Here is a 16,800-nt window from a genome sequence, read left to right on the forward strand (position 1 = left end):
ATTTCAGTGGGGTATTACAGTGGGGGATATTACAGTGTGGCATATTACAGTGGGGGGTATTTCAGTGGGGGGTATTCCAGTGGGGGATATTACAATGTCGGGTATTTCAGTTGGGGTATTACAGTGGGGTATTTCAGTGTGATATTACAGTGTGGGATATTACAGTGTGGGATATTACAGTGGGGGGTATATCAGTGGGGGAATTTCAGTGGGGATATTACAGTGTGGGATATTACAGTGTGGGATATTTCAGTGGGGGATATTACAGTGTGGGATATTACAGTGGGGGGGTATTTCAGTGGGGGTATTTTAGAGGGGTATTTCAGTGGGGTATTACAGTGGGGGATATTACAGTGTGGGATATTACAGTGGGGGATATTACATTGGGGATATTACAGTGTGGGATATTACAGTGGGGGGGTATTTCAGTGGGGGTATTTTAGAGGGGTATTTCAGTGGGGTATTACAGTGGGGGATATTACAGTGTGGGATATTACAGTGGGGGATATTACATTGGGGCTATTACAGTGTGGGATATTTCAGTGACGGGTATTTCAGTGGGGTATTTCAGTGGGGTATTACAGTGGGGGATATTACAGTGTGGGATTTTACAGTTGGGGATATTACAGTGGGGGATATTACAGTGTGGGATATTACAGTGTGGGATATTTCAGTGGGGGATATTTCAGTGGGGGTATTTCAGTGAGGTATTACAGTGGGGGATATTACAGTGTGGGATATTACAGTGTGGGATATTACAATGTGGGATATTACAGTGTGAGACATTACAGTGTGGGATATTACAGTGTGGGATATTACAGTGGAGGATATTTCAGTGGGGTATTTTAGTGGGGTTTTACAGTGGGGGTATTTCAGTGGCGGCAATTCAGTGGGGTATTACAGTGTGGGACATTACAGAGGGGAAATCCCAGTGTGGGATATTACAGTGGGGGTATTTCAGTGGGCGTATTTCAGTGGGGTATTACAGTGTGAGATATTACAGTGGGGGTATTTCAGTGGGGTGTATTTCAGTGGGGGATATTACAGTGTGGGGTATTTCAGTGGGGGTATTACAGTGGGGTATTTCAGTGGGATATTACAGTGTGGCATATTACAGTGTGCGATATTACAGTGTGGGATATCACAGTGGGGGTATTTCAGTGGGGGGGTATTTCAGTGGGGTATTTCAGTGGGATATTACAGTGTGGGATATTACAGTGCGGCGTATATCAGTGGGGGTATTACAGTGGGGTATTTCAGTGGGGTATTACAGTGTGGGATATTACAGTGGGGGGTATTTCTGTGGGGGTATTTCAGTGGGTATATTACAGTGTTGGATATTACACTGTGAGATATTACAGTATGGGATATCACAGAGTGGGATATTAAAGTGTGGGATATTACAGTGTGGGATATTACAGTGGGGGGTATTTCAGTGGGTGAATTTCAGTGGGGATATTACAGTGTGGGATATTACAGTGTGAGATATTACAGTGTGGGATATCACAGTGTGGGATATTACAGTGGGGGGTATTTCAGTGGGGGTATTTCAGTGGGGTATTACAGTGTGGAATATTACAGTATGGGATATTACAGTGTGGGATATTACAGTGGGGGGTATTTTAGTGGGGGATATTTCAGTAGGGGATATTACAGTGTGGGATATTACAGTGGCGGGTATTTCAGTGGGGGTATTTCAGTGGGATATTACAGTGTGGGATATTACAGTGGTGGGTATTTCAGTGGGGGGTATTTCAGTGGGGTATTACAGTGTGGGATATTACAGTGGGGGGTATTTCAGTGGGGGTATTACAGTGGGGGTATTTCAGTAGGGATATTACAGTGTGGGATATTGCAGTGTGAGATATTACAGTATGGGATATCACAGTTTGGGATATTACAGTGTGGGATATTACAGTCTGGGATATTACAATCGGGGGTATTTCAGTGGGGGTATTTCAGTGGGGGTATTTCAGTGGGGTATTACGGTGTGGGATATTACAGTGTGGGATATTACAGCGTGGGATATTACAGTGGGGGGTATTTCAGTGGGGGGTATTTCAGTGGGGGATATTACAGTGTAGGATATTACAGTGGGGGGTATTTCAGTGGGGGTATTTCAGTGGGGTATTACAGTGTCGGATATTACAGTGTGGGATATTACAGTGGGGGCTATTACAGTGTGGGATATTTCAGTGGGGGGTATTTCAGTGGGGGTATTTCAGTGGTTTATTACAGTGTGGGATATTACAGTGTGGGATATTACAGTGGGGATATTACAGTGGGGCATATTACAGTGTGGGATATTACAGTGGGGGATATTTCAGTGGGGGTATTTCAGTGGGGTATTACAGTGGGGGATATTACAGTGTGCGATATTACAGTGTGAGATATTACAGTGTGGGATATTACAGTGGGGGATATTACAGTGTGGGATATTACAGTGGGGGATATTTCAGTGGGGGATATTACACTGTGGGATATTACAGTGGGGGATATTTCAGTGGGGTATTTTAGTGGGGTATTACAGTGGGGGATATTACAGTGTGGGGTTTTACAGTGTGGAATATTACAGTGGGGGGTATTTCAGTGGGGGGTATTTCAGTGCGGTATTTCAGTGGGGTATTACAGTGTGGGAAATTACAGTGGGGGGTATTTCAGTGGGGGTATTTCAGTGGGGAAATTACAGGGTGGGATATTACAGTGTGGGATATTACAGTGTGGAATATTACAGTGTGGGACATTACAGTGTGGGATATTTCAGTGGGGGGTATTTCAGTGGGGCATTACAGTGGGGGATATTACAGTGTGGGATATTACAGTGGGGGATATTACAGTGGGGGCTATTACAGTGTGGGATATTTCAGTGGGGGGTATTTCAGTGGGGGTATTTCAGTGATTTATTACAGTGTGGGATATTACAGTGTAGGATATTACAGTGGGGATATTACAGTGGGGGATATTACATTGTGGGATATTACAGTGTGGGATATTTCGGTGTGGGGTATTTCAGTGGGGGTATTTCAGTGGGGTATTACATTGGGGGATATTACAGTGTGGGATATTACAGTGTGAGATATTACAGTGTGGGATATTACAGTGTGGGATATTACAGTGTGGGATATTACAGTGGGGGATATTTCAGTGTGGGATATTACACTGTGGGATATTACAGTGGGGGATATTTCAGTGGGGTATTTTAGTGGGGCATTTCAGTGGGGGGTATTTCAGTGGGGCTATTTCAGTGGGGTATTACAGTGGGGGATATTACAGTGTGGGTTTTTACAGTGTGGGATATTACAGTGGCGGTATTTCAGTGGGGGTATTTCAGTGGGGGTATTTCTGTGGGGTATTACAGTGTGAGATAGTGTGGGATATCACAGTGTGGGATATTGCAGTGTGGGATATTTGAGTGGGGGGTATTTCAGTGGGGGATATTACAGTGTGGGATATTACAGTGAGTGGTATTTCAGTGGGGGTATTTCAATGGGGTATTACTGTGGTGGTATTTCAGTGGGGGTATTTCAGTGGGGTATTACAGTGGGGGATATTACAGTGTGGGATTTTACAGTGGGGGATATTAAAGTGGGGGCTATTACAGTGTGGGATATTTCAGTGTGGGGTATTTCAGTGGGGGTATTTCAGTGGGGTATTACAGAGGGGAATATTACAGTGTCGGATATTACAGTGGGGGATATTACAGTTGGGGGTATTACAGTGGGGTATTTCAGTGGGGTATTACAGTGTGGGATATTACAGTGGGGGGTATTTCAGTGGTGGGTATTTCAGGGGGAGACATTAAAGTGTGGTATATTACAGTGGAGGGTATTTCAGTGGGGTATTTCAGTGGGGTATTACAGTGTGGGATATTACAGTGGGGGGTATTACAGTGTGGGATATTACAGTGTGAGATATTACAGTGTGGGATATTACAGTGTGGGATATTACAGTGTGGGCTATTACAGTGGGGGATATTTCAGTGTGGGATATTACATTGTGGGATATTACAGTGGGGGATATTTCAGTGGGGTATTTTAGTGAGGCATTACAGTGGGGGGTATTTCAGTGGGGCTATTTCAGTGGGGTATTACAGTGGGGGATATTACAGTGTGGGTTTTTACAGTGTGGGATATTACAGTGGGGGTATTTCAGTGGGGGTATTTCTGTGGGGTATTACAGTGTGAGATATTACAGTGGTGCGTATTTCAGTGGGGGGTATTTCAGTGTGGGATATTGCAGTGTGGGATATTTGAGTGGGGGGTATTTGAGTGGGGGATATTACAGTGTGGGATATTACAGTGAGTGGTATTTCAGTGGGGGTATTTCAATGGGGTATTACACTGGGGGATATTACAGTGTGGGATATTTCAGTGTGAGATATTACAGTGTGGGATATTTCAGTGGGGGGTATTTCAGTGGGGTATTTCAGTTGGGTATTACAGTGTGGGATATTACAGTGGGGGGTATTTCAGCGGGGGTATTTCAGTGCGGATATTACAATGTGGGATATTACAGTGTGGGACATTGCAGTGTGGGATATTACAGTGTGGGATATTACAGTGGGGGATATTTCTGTGGGGGGTATTTCAGTGGGGGTATTTCAGTGGGGTATTGCAGTAGGGGATATTACAGTATGGGATATTACAGTGTGGGATATTACAGTGTGGGATATTTCAGTGGGGGGTATTTCAGTGGGGGTTTTTCAGTGGGGTATTACAGTGGGGGATATTACAGTGTGTGATATTACAGTGGGGATATTACAGTGGGGGATATTACAGTGTGGGATATTACAGTGTGGGATATTACAGTTTGGGATATTTCAGTGGGGGGTATTTCAGTGGGGGGTATTTCAGTGGGGGTATTTCAGTGAGGATTTACAGTGGGGATATTACAGTGTGGGATATTACAGTGTGGGATATTTCAGTGTGGGATATTACAGTACGGGATATTTCAGTGGGGGGTATTTCAGTGGTGGGTATTTCAGTGGGGGTATTTCAGTGGGGTATTACAGTGGGGATATTACAGTGTGGGATATTACAGTGGGGGATATTACAGTGGGGGATATTACAGTGTGGGATATTACAGTGTGGGATATTTCAGTGGGGGGTATTTCAGTGGGGGGTATTTCAGTGGGGGGATTTCATTGGGGTATTGCATTGGGGGATATTACAATGTGGGATATTACAGTGGGGGATATTACAGTGGGGGATATTACAGCGGGGGATATTACAGTGTGGGATATTTCAGTGTGGGATATTACAGTGTGGGATATTTCAGTGGGGGGTATTTCAGTGGGGGGCATTTCAGTGGGGGTATTTCAGTGGGGTATTACAGTGGGGGATATTACAGTGTGGGATATTACAGTGGGGGATATTACAGTGGGGGATATTACAGTGGGGGATATTACAGTGGGGGATATTACAGTGGGGGATATTACAGTGTGGGATATTTCAGTGGGGGGTATTTCAGTGGGGGTATTTCAGTGGGGATTTACAGTGGGGGATATTACAGTGTGGGATATTTCATGTGGGGTATTTCAGTGGGGTTTACAGTGGGGGATATTACAGTGTGGGATATTTCATGGGGGTATTTCAGTGGGGGGTATTTCATGTGGGATATTTCATGTGGGGTATTACAGTGGGGGGTATGTCAGTGGGGGGTATTTCAGTGGGGGGTATTTCAGTGTGGGATATTTCAGTGGGGGGTATTTCAGTTGGGATATTTCAGTGGGGGGTATTTCAGTGGGGGATATTACAGTGGGGGTATTTCAGTTGGGGTATTACAGTGGGGGATATTACAGTGTCGGATATTACAGTGGGGGGTATTTCAGTGGGGGGTATTTCAGTGGGGGGTATTACAGTGTGGGATATTTCAGTGGGGGGTATGTCAGTGGGGGGTATTTCAGTGGGGGGTATTTCAGTGTGGGATATTTCAGTGGGGGGTATTTCAGTTGGGATATTTCAGTGGGGGGTATTTCAGTGTGGGATATTTCAGTGGGGGTATTTCATTTGGGGTATTACAGTGGGGGGTATTTCAGTGTGGGATATTTCATGGGGGGTATGTCAGTGGGGGGTATTTCAGTGGGGGATATTTCAGTGGGGGGTATTTCAGTTGGGGAATTACAGTGGGGGGTATTTCAGTGGGGGGTATTTCAGTTGGGGTATTGCAGTGGGGGGTATTTCAGTTGGGGAATTACAGTGGGGGTATGTCAGTGGGGGGTATTTCAGTGTGGGATATTTCAGTGGGGGGTATTTCAGTTGGGGAATTACAGTGGGGGGTATTTCAGTGGGGGGTATTTCAGTGTGGGACATTTCAGTTGGGGTATTACAGTGGGGGGTATTACAGTGTGGGATATTTCAGTGGGGGGTATTTCAGTTGGGGTATTACAGTGGGGGGGGGTATTTCAGTGGGGGGTATTTCAGTGGGGGATATTTCATGTGGGATATTTCATGTGGGGTATTACAGTGGGGGGTATTTCAGTTGGGGAATTACAGTGGGGGGTATTTCAGTTGGGGAATTACAGTGGGGGGTATGTCAGTGGGGGGTATTTCAGTGTGGGATATTTCAGTGGGGGGTATTTCAGTGGGGTTTTTTCAGTGGGGGGTATTTCAGTGTGGGGATATTTCAGTGGGGGGTATTTCAGTGTGGGATATTTCAATGGGGGTATTTCAGTTGGGATATTACAGTGGGGGGTATTTCAGTTGGGGAATTACAGTGGGGGGTATGTCAGTGGGGGGTATTTCAGTGTGGGATATTTCAGTGGGGGGTATTTCAGTGGGGGAATTACAGTGGGGGGTATTTCAGTGGGGGGTATTTCAGTGTGGGATATTTCAGTGGGGGGTATTTCAGTGGGGGAATTACAGTGGGGGGTATTTCAGTGGGGGGTATTTCAGTGTGGGATATTACAGTGGGGGATATTTCTGTGGGGGGTATTTCAGTGGGGGTATTTCAGTGGGGTATTGCAGTAGGGGATATTACAGTATGGGATATTACAGTGTGGGAAATTACAGTGTGGGATATTTCAGTGGGGGGTATTTCAGTGGGGGTTTTTCAGTGGGGTATTACAGTGGGGGATATTACAGTGTGTGATATTACAGTGGGGATATTACAGTGGGGGGATATTACAGTGTGGGATATTACAGTGTGGGATATTACAGTTTGGGATATTTCAGTGGGGGGTATTTCAGTGGGGGGTATTTCAGTGGGGGTATTTCAGTGAGGATTTACAGTGGGGATATTACAGTGTGGGATATTACAGTGTGGGATATTTCAGTGTGGGATATTACAGTATGGGATATTTCAGTGGGGGGTATTTCAGTGGTGGGTATTTCAGTGGGGGTATTTCAGTGGGGCATTACAGTGGGGATATTACAGTGTGGGATATTACAGTGGGGGATATTACAGTGGGGGATATTACAGTGTGGGATATTACAGTGTGGGATAGTTCAGTGGGGGGTATTTCAGTGGGGGGTATTTCAGTGGGGGTATTTCAGTGGGGTATTGCATTGGGGGATATTACAATGTGGGATATTACAGTGGGGGATATTACAGTGGGGGATATTACAGCGGGGGATATTACAGTGTGGGATATTTCAGTGTGGGATATTACAGTGTGGGATATTTCAGTGGGGGGTATTTCAGTGGGGGGCATTTCAGTGGGGGTATTTCAGTGGGGTATTACAGTGGGGGATATTACAGTGTGGGATATTACAGTGGGGGATATTACAGTGGGGGATATTACAGTGGGGGATATTACAGTGGGGGATATTACAGTGGGGGATATTACAGTGGGGGATATTACAGTGTGGGATATTTCAGTGGGGGGTATTTCAGTGGGGGTATTTCAGTGGGGATTTACAGTGGGGGATATTACAGTGTGGGATATTTCATGGGGGGTATTTCAGTGGGGATTTACAGTGGGGGATATTACAGTGTGGGATATTTCATGGGGGTATTTCAGTGGGGGGTATTTCATGTGGGATATTTCATGTGGGGTATTACAGTGGGGGGTATGTCAGTGGGGGGTATTTCAGTGGGGGGTATTTCAGTGTGGGATATTTCAGTGGGGGGTATTTCAGTTGGGATATTTCAGTGGGGGGTATTTCAGTGGGGGATATTACAGTGGGGGTATTTCAGTTGGGGTATTACAGTGGGGGATATTACAGTGTCGGATATTACAGTGGGGGGTATTTCAGTGGGGGGTATTTCAGTGGGGGGTATTACAGTGTGGGATATTTCAGTGGGGGGTATGTCAGTGGGGGGTATTTCAGTGGGGGGTATTTCAGTGTGAGATATTTCAGTGGGGGGTATTTCAGTTGGGATATTTCAGTGGGGGGTATTTCAGTGTGGGATATTTCAGTGGGGGTATTTCTTTTGGGGTATTACAGTGGGGGGTATTTCAGTGTGGGATATTTCATGGGGGGTATGTCAGTGGGGGGTATTTCAGTGGGGGATATTTCAGTGGGGGGTATTTCAGTTGGGGAATTACAGTGGGGGGTATTTCAGTGGGGGGTATTTCAGTGTGGGATATTTCAGTGGGGGGTATTTCAGTTGGGGTATTACAGTGGGGGGGGGGGTATTTCAGTGGGGGGTATTTCAGTGGGGGATATTTCATGTGGGATATTTCATGTGGGGTATTACAGTGGGGGGTATTTCAGTTGGGGAATTACAGTGGGGGGTATTTCAGTTGGGGAATTACAGTGGGGGGTATGTCAGTGGGGGGTATTTCAGTGTGGGATATTTCAGTGGGGGGTATTTCAGTGGGGTTTTTTCAGTGGGGGGTATTTCAGTGTGGGGATATTTCAGTGGGGGGTATTTCAGTGTGGGATATTTCAATGGGGGGTATTTCAGTTGGGATATTACAGTGGGGGGTATTTCAGTTGGGGAATTACAGTGGGGGGTATGTCAGTGGGGGGTATTTCAGTGTGGGATATTTCAGTGGGGGGTATTTCAGTGGGGGAATTACAGTGGGGGGTATTTCAGTGGGGGGTATTTCAGTGTGGGATATTTCAGTGGGGGGTATTTCAGTGGGGGATATTTCATGGGGGGTATGTCAGTGGGGGGTATGTCAGTGTGGGGTATTTCAGTGTGGGATATTACAGTGTGGGATATTTCATGGGGGGTATTTCAGTGGGGATTTACAGTGGGGGATATTACAGTGTGGGATATTTCATGGGGGTATTTCAGTGGGGATTTACAGTGGGGGATATTACAGTGTGGGATATTTCATGGGGGTATTTCAGTGGGGGGTATTTCATGTGGGATATTTCATGTGGGGTATTACAGTGGGGGGTATGTCAGTGGGGGGTATTTCAGTGGGGGGTATTTCAGTGTGGGATATTTCAGTGGGGGGTATTTCAGTTGGGATATTTCAGTGGGGGGTATTTCAGTGGGGGGCATTTCAGTGGGGGTATTTCAGTGGGGTATTACAGTGGGGGATATTACAGTGTGGGATATTACAGTGGGGGATATTACAGTGGGGGATATTACAGTGGGGGATATTACAGTGGGGGATATTACAGTGGGGGATATTACAGTGTGGGATATTTCAGTGGGGGGTATTTCAGTGGGGGTATTTCAGTGGGGATTGACAGTGGGGGATATTACAGTGTGGGATATTTCATGTGGGGTATTTCAGTGGGGATTTACAGTGGGGGATATTACAGTGTGGGATATTTCATGGGGGTATTTCAGTGGGGGGTATTTCATGTGGGATATTTCATGTGGGGTATTACAGTGGGGGGTATGTCAGTGGGGGGTATTTCAGTGGGGGGTATTTCAGTGTGGGATATTTCAATGGGGGGTATTTCAGTTGGGATATTTCAGTGGGGGGTATTTCAGTGGGGGATATTACAGTGGGGGTATTTCAGTTGGGGTATTACAGTGGGGGATATTACAGTGTCGGATATTACAGTGGGGGTATTTCAGTGGGGGGTATTTCAGTGGGGGGTATTACAGTGTGGGATATTTCAGTGGGGGGTATGTCAGTGGGGGGTATTTCAGTGGGGGGTATTTCAGTGTGGGATATTTCAGTGGGGGGTATTTCAGTTGGGATATTTCAGTGGGGGGTATTTCAGTGTGGGATATTTCAGTGGGGGTATTTCATTTGGGGTATTACAGTGGGGGGTATTTCAGTGTGGGATATTTCATGGGGGGTATGTCAGTGGGGGGTATTTCAGTGTGGCATATTTCAGTGGGGGGTATTTCAGTTGGGGAATTACAGTGGGGGGTATTTCAGTGGGGGGTATTTCAGTTGGGGTATTGCAGTGGGGGGTATTTCAGTTGGGGAATTACAGTGGGGGTATGTCAGTGGGGGGTATTTCAGTGTGGGATATTTCAGTGGGGGGTATTTCAGTTGGGGAATTACAGTGGGGGGTATTTCAGTGGGGGGTATTTCAGTGTGGGATATTTCAGTTGGGGTATTACAGTGGGGGGTATTACAGTGTGGGATATTTCAGTGGGGGGTATTTCAGTTGGGGTATTACAGTGGGGGGGGGTATTTCAGTGGGGGGTATTTCAGTGGGGGATATTTCATGTGGGATATTTCATGTGGGGTATTACAGTGGGGGGTATTTCAGTTGGGGAATTACAGTGGGGGGTATTTCAGTTGGGGAATTACAGTGGGGGGTATGTCAGTGGGGGGTATTTCAGTGTGGGATATTTCAGTGGGGGGTATTTCAGTGGGGTTTTTTCAGTGGGGGGTATTTCAGTGTGGGGATATTTCAGTGGGGGGTATTTCAGTGTGGGATATTTCAATGGGGGGTATTTCAGTTGGGATATTACAATGGGGGGTATTTCAGTTGGGGAATTACAGTGGGGGGTATGTCAGTGGGGGGTATTTCAGTGTGGGATATTTCAGTGGGGGCTATTTCAGTGGGGGAATTACAGTGGGGGGTATTTCAGTGGGGGGTATTTCAGTGTGGGATATTTCAGTGGGGGGTATTTCAGTGGGGGAATTACAGTGGGGGGTATTTCAGTGGGGGGTATTTCAGTGTGGGATATTACAGTGGGGGATATTTCTGTGGGGGGTATTTCAGTGGGGGTATTTCAGTGGGGTATTGCAGTAGGGGATATTACAGTGTGGGATATTACAGTGTGGGATATTTCAGTGGGGGGTATTTCAGTGGGGGTTTTTCAGTGGGGTATTACAGTGGGGGATATTACAGTGTGTGATATTACAGTGGGGATATTACAGTGGGGGGATATTACAGTGTGGGATATTACAGTGTGGGATATTACAGTTTGGGATATTTCAGTGGGGGGTATTTCAGTGGGGGGTATTTCAGTGGGGGTATTTCAGTGAGGATTTACAGTGGGGATATTACAGTGTGGGATATTACAGTGTGGGATATTTCAGTGTGGGATATTACATTATGGGATATTTCAGTGGGGGGTATTTCATTGGTGGGTATTTCAGTGGGGGTATTTCAGTGGGGTATTACAGTGGGGATATTACAGTGTGGGATATTACAGTGGGGGATATTACAGTGGGGGATATTACAGTGTGGGATATTACAGTGTGGGATAGTTCAGTGGGGGGTATTTCAGTGGGGGGTATTTCAGTGGGGGTATTTCAGTGGGGTATTGCATTGGGGGATATTACAATGTGGGATATTACAGTGGGGGATATTACAGTGGGGGATATTACAGCGGGGGATATTACAGTGTGGGATATTTCAGTGTGGGATATTACAGTGTGGGATATTTCAGTGGGGGATATTTCAGTGGGGGGCATTTCAGTGGGGGTATTTCAGTGGGGTATTACAGTGGGGGATATTACAGTGTGGGATATTACAGTGGGGGATATTACAGTGGGGGATATTACAGTGGGGGATATTACAGTGGGGGATATTACAGTGGGGGATATTACAGTGGGGGATATTACAGTGTGGGATATTTCAGTGGGGGGTATTTCAGTGGGGGTATTTCAGTGGGGATTTACAGTGGGGGATATTACAGTGTGGGATATTTCATGGGGGGTATTTCAGTGGGGATTTACAGTGGGGGATATTACAGTGTGGGATATTTCATGGGGGTATTTCAGTGGGGGGTATTTCATGTGGGATATTTCATGTGGGGTATTACAGTGGGGGGTATGTCAGTGGGGGGTATTTCAGTGGGGGGTATTTCAGTGTGGGATATTTCAGTGGGGGGTATTTCAGTTGGGATATTTCAGTGGGGGGTATTTCAGTGGGGGATATTACAGTGGGGGTATTTCAGTTGGGGTATTACAGTGGGGGATATTACAGTGTAGGTTATTACAGTGGGGGGTATTTCAGTGGGGGGTATTTCAGTGGGGGTATTACAGTGTGGGATATTTCAGTGGGGGGTATGTCAGTGGGGGTATTTCAGTGGGGGGTATTTCAGTGTGGGATATTTCAGTGGGGGGTATTTCAGTTGGGATATTTCAGTGGGGGGTATTTCAGTGTGGGATATTTCAGTGGGGGTATTTCTTTTGGGGTATTACAGTGGGGGGTATTTCAGTGTGGGATATTTCATGGGGGGTATGTCAGTGGGGGGTATTTCAGTGGGGGATATTTCAGTGGGGGGTATTTCAGTTGGGGAATTACAGTGGGGGGTATTTCAGTGGGGGGTATTTCAGTGTGGGATATTTCAGTTGGGGTATTACAGTGGGGGGTATTACAGTGTGGGATATTTCAGTGGGGGGTATTTCAGTTGGGGTATTACAGTGGGGGGGGGTATTTCAGTGGGGGGTATTTCAGTGGGGGATATTTCATGTGGGATATTTCATGTGGGGTATTACAGTGGGGGGTATTTCAGTTGGGGAATTACAGTGGGGGGTATTTCAGTTGGGGAATTACAGTGGGGGGTATGTCAGTGGGGGGTATTTCAGTGTGGGATATTTCAGTGGGGGGTATTTCAGTGGGGTTTTTTCAGTGGGGGGTATTTCAGTGTGGGGATATTTCAGTGGGGGGTATTTCAGTGTGGGATATTTCAATGGGGGGTATTTCAGTTGGGATATTACAGTGGGGGGTATTTCAGTTGGGGAATTACAGTGGGGGCTATGTCAATGGGGGGTATTTCAGTGTGGGATATTTCAGTGGGGGGTATTTCAGTGGGGGAATTACAGTGGGGGGTATTACAGTGTGGGATATTTCAGTGGGGGGTATTTCAGTTGGGGTATTACAGTGGGGGGGGGTATTTCAGTGGGGGGTATTTCAGTGGGGGATATTTCATGTGGGATATTTCATGTGGGGTATTACAGTGGGGGGTATTTCAGTTGGGGAATTACAGTGGGGGGTATTTCAGTTGGGGAATTACAGTGGGGGGTATGTCAGTGGGGGGTATTTCAGTGTGGGATATTTCAGTGGGGGGTATTTCAGTGGGGTTTTTTCAGTGGGGGGTATTTCAGTGTGGGGATATTTCAGTGGGGGGTATTTCAGTGTGGGATATTTCAATGGGGGGTATTTCAGTTGGGATATTACAGTGGGGGGTATTTCAGTTGGGGAATTACAGTGGGGGGTATGTCAATGGGGGGTATTTCAGTGTGGGATATTTCAGTGGGGGGTATTTCAGTGGGGGAATTACAGTGGGGGGTATTTCAGTGGGGGGTATTTCAGTGTGGGATATTTCAGTGGGGGGTAATTCAGTGGGGGATATTTCATGGGGGGTATGTCAGTGGGGGGTATGTCAGTGTGGGGTATTTCAGTGTGGGATATTACAGTGGGATATTTCAGTGGGGGGTATTTCAGTGGGGGGTATGTCAGTGGGGGGTATTTCAGTGGGATATTTCAGTGGGGGGTATTTCAGTGGGATATTTCAGTTGGGATATTTCAGTTGGGGTATTACAGTGGGGGGGTATGTCAGTGGGGGGTATGTCAGTGGGGGGTATTTCAGTGGGATATTTCAGTGGGGGGTATTTCAGTTGGGGTATTTCAGTGGGACTATGAAACAAAGTGAAGTTAGTCGGCACAGGGTCTTTGACTCTGTCACTTACTCCGTATTTGCACAAGCGTTCCTTCTGCTTTGTTGTCTTTGGAGGGATTTTCCCTGCGACAGTAATACATCCCACTGTGCTCTGTGTCCTCCACTGTCACCACACAGCGTCTGCTGAAAGTAAGTCCCGTCTGATCTCCCAGGCAACGGGTGCGCAAGTTCGAATTGTCCTTGTACAGAAGCACATTGAACTCCGTGGATATCGGTGGTGGTGCAGTCACATTTCCTGCTGGTTTGGGAAGCTTACATTTAAACTCACACTGAATGCTCACTGTTTCATTCACCACAGCCATGAGGATTAATTCTTTCTGCTTGATCACACAAATCAATTCTCCCTGACCTTAAAAAAAGCAAATGCATCCAATTAGGTCTCTCTCATGTAAAAAGACCCAATACATTGTCTATGACTCCCTCATCTCAGTTTAGACTGACATGTTGAACCTTGACTGCTCCAGTGCAGGCCATTCAGCCCATTGAGTCAGCACCGACCCTCTGAAAAAGAACCCTACCTAGGCCACTCCCCTGCCCTTGCCCCACCTCACCTGCATATCTTTTGGACTGTGGGCGGAAACCCACTCAGACATGGGGAGAACGTGCAAACTCCACACAGCTGACCCAAGGCTGGAATTGAACCCGGGTCCCTGGTGCTATGAGGCAGCAGTGCTAATGACGGTACCACAGTACCACCCGTGCCGGAATGTAGCTAGCAGTGAACAACACAGAGTTAGATGCAGAGTAAAGCTCACTCTACACTGTGTCCATCACACACACCCAGGACAGGCACAGCACAGGGTTAGATACAGAGTAAAGCTCCCTATACACTGTCCCCATTGATGCGCGATCAAGTACACAAAGACGAGAGTTGGATGCAATCGAGGCTTTATTACACTAAGCTGTGTGGCCTCCTACAGCAGCTGGCGAAATGGCTGCTGTACGGGGAGCACACATATTTATACTCCGCCTACTGGGCAGAGCCAGCAGGCTGGGAACTACCCCCGCATCTGTAGTACCAGGGCCTTACCATCAAGCACCTACATCGACATCCTCTATATCCAATATATACATCAGTGATGACTACCACATTCACCCCCTGTTAAAAATTGAGTCCGGCGGGAGTGGTGGAGAACTATATACAGAAAGATGTTTTACAGTACAGAAAATGTTACAAATTCAGGCGGTCCGGAGCCTTGATCTGCCGTTGGGAGCGCCGCAGTGCTGGGGGCAACTCCGGCGGCGGTGTGGTCTTCGGTGACACCGGGAGCGTGTCGAAATCCTCTTCTTCCCCGGGTGTGAGCAGGGGGAGGACGGATTGTCCTGGAGCGGGGGGCTGCGGTGGGGTGCGCTGGGGGAGGGAGGGGGGAGTGGGGGCAGGGGGAGGGGTGTGTGTGGAACCAGCTGGTGCCAGGTCCCTGAGGGCGACTGTGTCTTGGCGGCCGTCGGGGTACGCTACATAGGCGTACTGCGGGTTGGCGTGAAGTAGCTGTACCCTCTCAACCAACGGTTCCGCCTTGTCGACTCGAACGTGTCTACGGAGGAGAACGGGTCTTGGAGCTGCCAGCCATGTCGGGAGCGAGAGCCCGGAGGTGGACTTCCTGGGGAAGGCAAAGAGATGGTCATGGGGGGTTTCATTAGTCGCCGTGCACAGGAGCGACCGAATGGGGCGAAGGGCATCGGGGAGGACCTCCTGCCAGCGGGAGGCCGGGGGATTTCTGGACCGTAGGGCCAGCTGGACGGCCCTCCAGACCGTCCCATTCTCCCTCTCCACCTGCCCGTTTCCCCGGGGGGTTGTAGCTGGTCGTCCTGCTCGAGGCAATACCCCTGTTGAGCAGGTACTGGCGCAGCTCATCGCTCATGAGTGAGGATCCCCTGTCACTGTGGATGCAGGCGGGGAAGCCAAACAGAGCAAAGATGGTGATGAGGGCTTTGATGACGGTGGCAGACATCGGGGCATGGGATGGCGAAGGGGAATCTGGAGTATTCATCGACCACACTGAGTAAGTACGTGTTACGGGCGGTAGAGGGGAGGGGCCCTTTGAAGTCCACACTGAGGCGTTCAAAGGGGCGGGAGGCCTTCACCAGGCACGCACGGTCTGGCCGGTAGAAGTGCGGTTTACACTCCGCGCAGACCTGGCAGTCTCTGGTGACAGCCCCGACTTCCTCGATGGAGTAGGGCCGGTTGCGGGCCTTGATGAAATGGTAAAAAAGTGTGACACCCGGGTGACAGAGGTTGTCGTGCAGAGTCCGGAGTCGGTCCACTTGTGCGCTGGCACATGTACCTCGGGATAGGGCATCGGGGGGCTCGTTGAGCTTACCGGGGCGATACAAAATCTCGTAGTTGTAGGTGGAGAGTTTGATCCTCCACCTCAAGATTTTATCGTTATTGATCTTGCCTCGCTGTGTGTTGTTGAACATGAAGGCTACCGACCTTTGGTCAGTGAGGAGAGTGAATCGATGGCTTGGGCCTCTTTCGACGGAGGAGTGCTGAATTTCGGAGGCTTGGAGGGTGCGGGAGAAGAATGCCACGGGCCTGCCTGCCTGGTTGAGGGCGGCGGCCAGAGCGACGTCCGATGCATCGCTCTCGCCTTGGGATGGTAACGTCTCGCCGACCGCGTGCATTGCGGCCTTGGCGATGTCGGCCTTGATATGGTTGAAGGCCGGGTGAGCCTCGGCCGTCAGGGGAAAAACTGTGGATTGAATGAGTGGGCGGGCCTTGTCCGCATAGTTTGGGACCCACTGGGCGTAATAAGAAAAGAACCCCAGGCAGCGTTTGAGGGCCTTGGGGCAGTGCGGGAGGGGGAGTTCCATGAGGGGGCACATGCGGTCGGGATCGGGCCCCAGAACTCG

General features: G+C 48.0%; 1 protein-coding gene across 2 annotated transcripts in view; it reads right to left on the bottom strand.

Annotated features, from left to right (window-relative positions):
- LOC140403730 (uncharacterized) overlaps window positions 1–16,800 on the bottom strand; it is a 95,068-nt gene that overhangs the window by 57,523 nt on the left and 20,745 nt on the right. The window contains exon 2 of one of the 2 annotated variants that reach the window (XM_072491893.1): window positions 13,958–14,185. In XM_072491893.1, the coding sequence (XP_072347994.1) occupies window positions 13,958–14,185 (228 nt within the window). Of the gene's footprint in view, window positions 1–13,957; window positions 14,297–16,800 lie in introns of both variants that reach the window. The other variant, XM_072491892.1, reaches the window with a different exon arrangement.

The sequence above is a fragment of the Scyliorhinus torazame genome, chromosome 29 (genome assembly GCF_047496885.1).
Source record: "Scyliorhinus torazame isolate Kashiwa2021f chromosome 29, sScyTor2.1, whole genome shotgun sequence".
Lineage (NCBI taxonomy): Eukaryota > Metazoa > Chordata > Chondrichthyes > Carcharhiniformes > Scyliorhinidae > Scyliorhinus > Scyliorhinus torazame.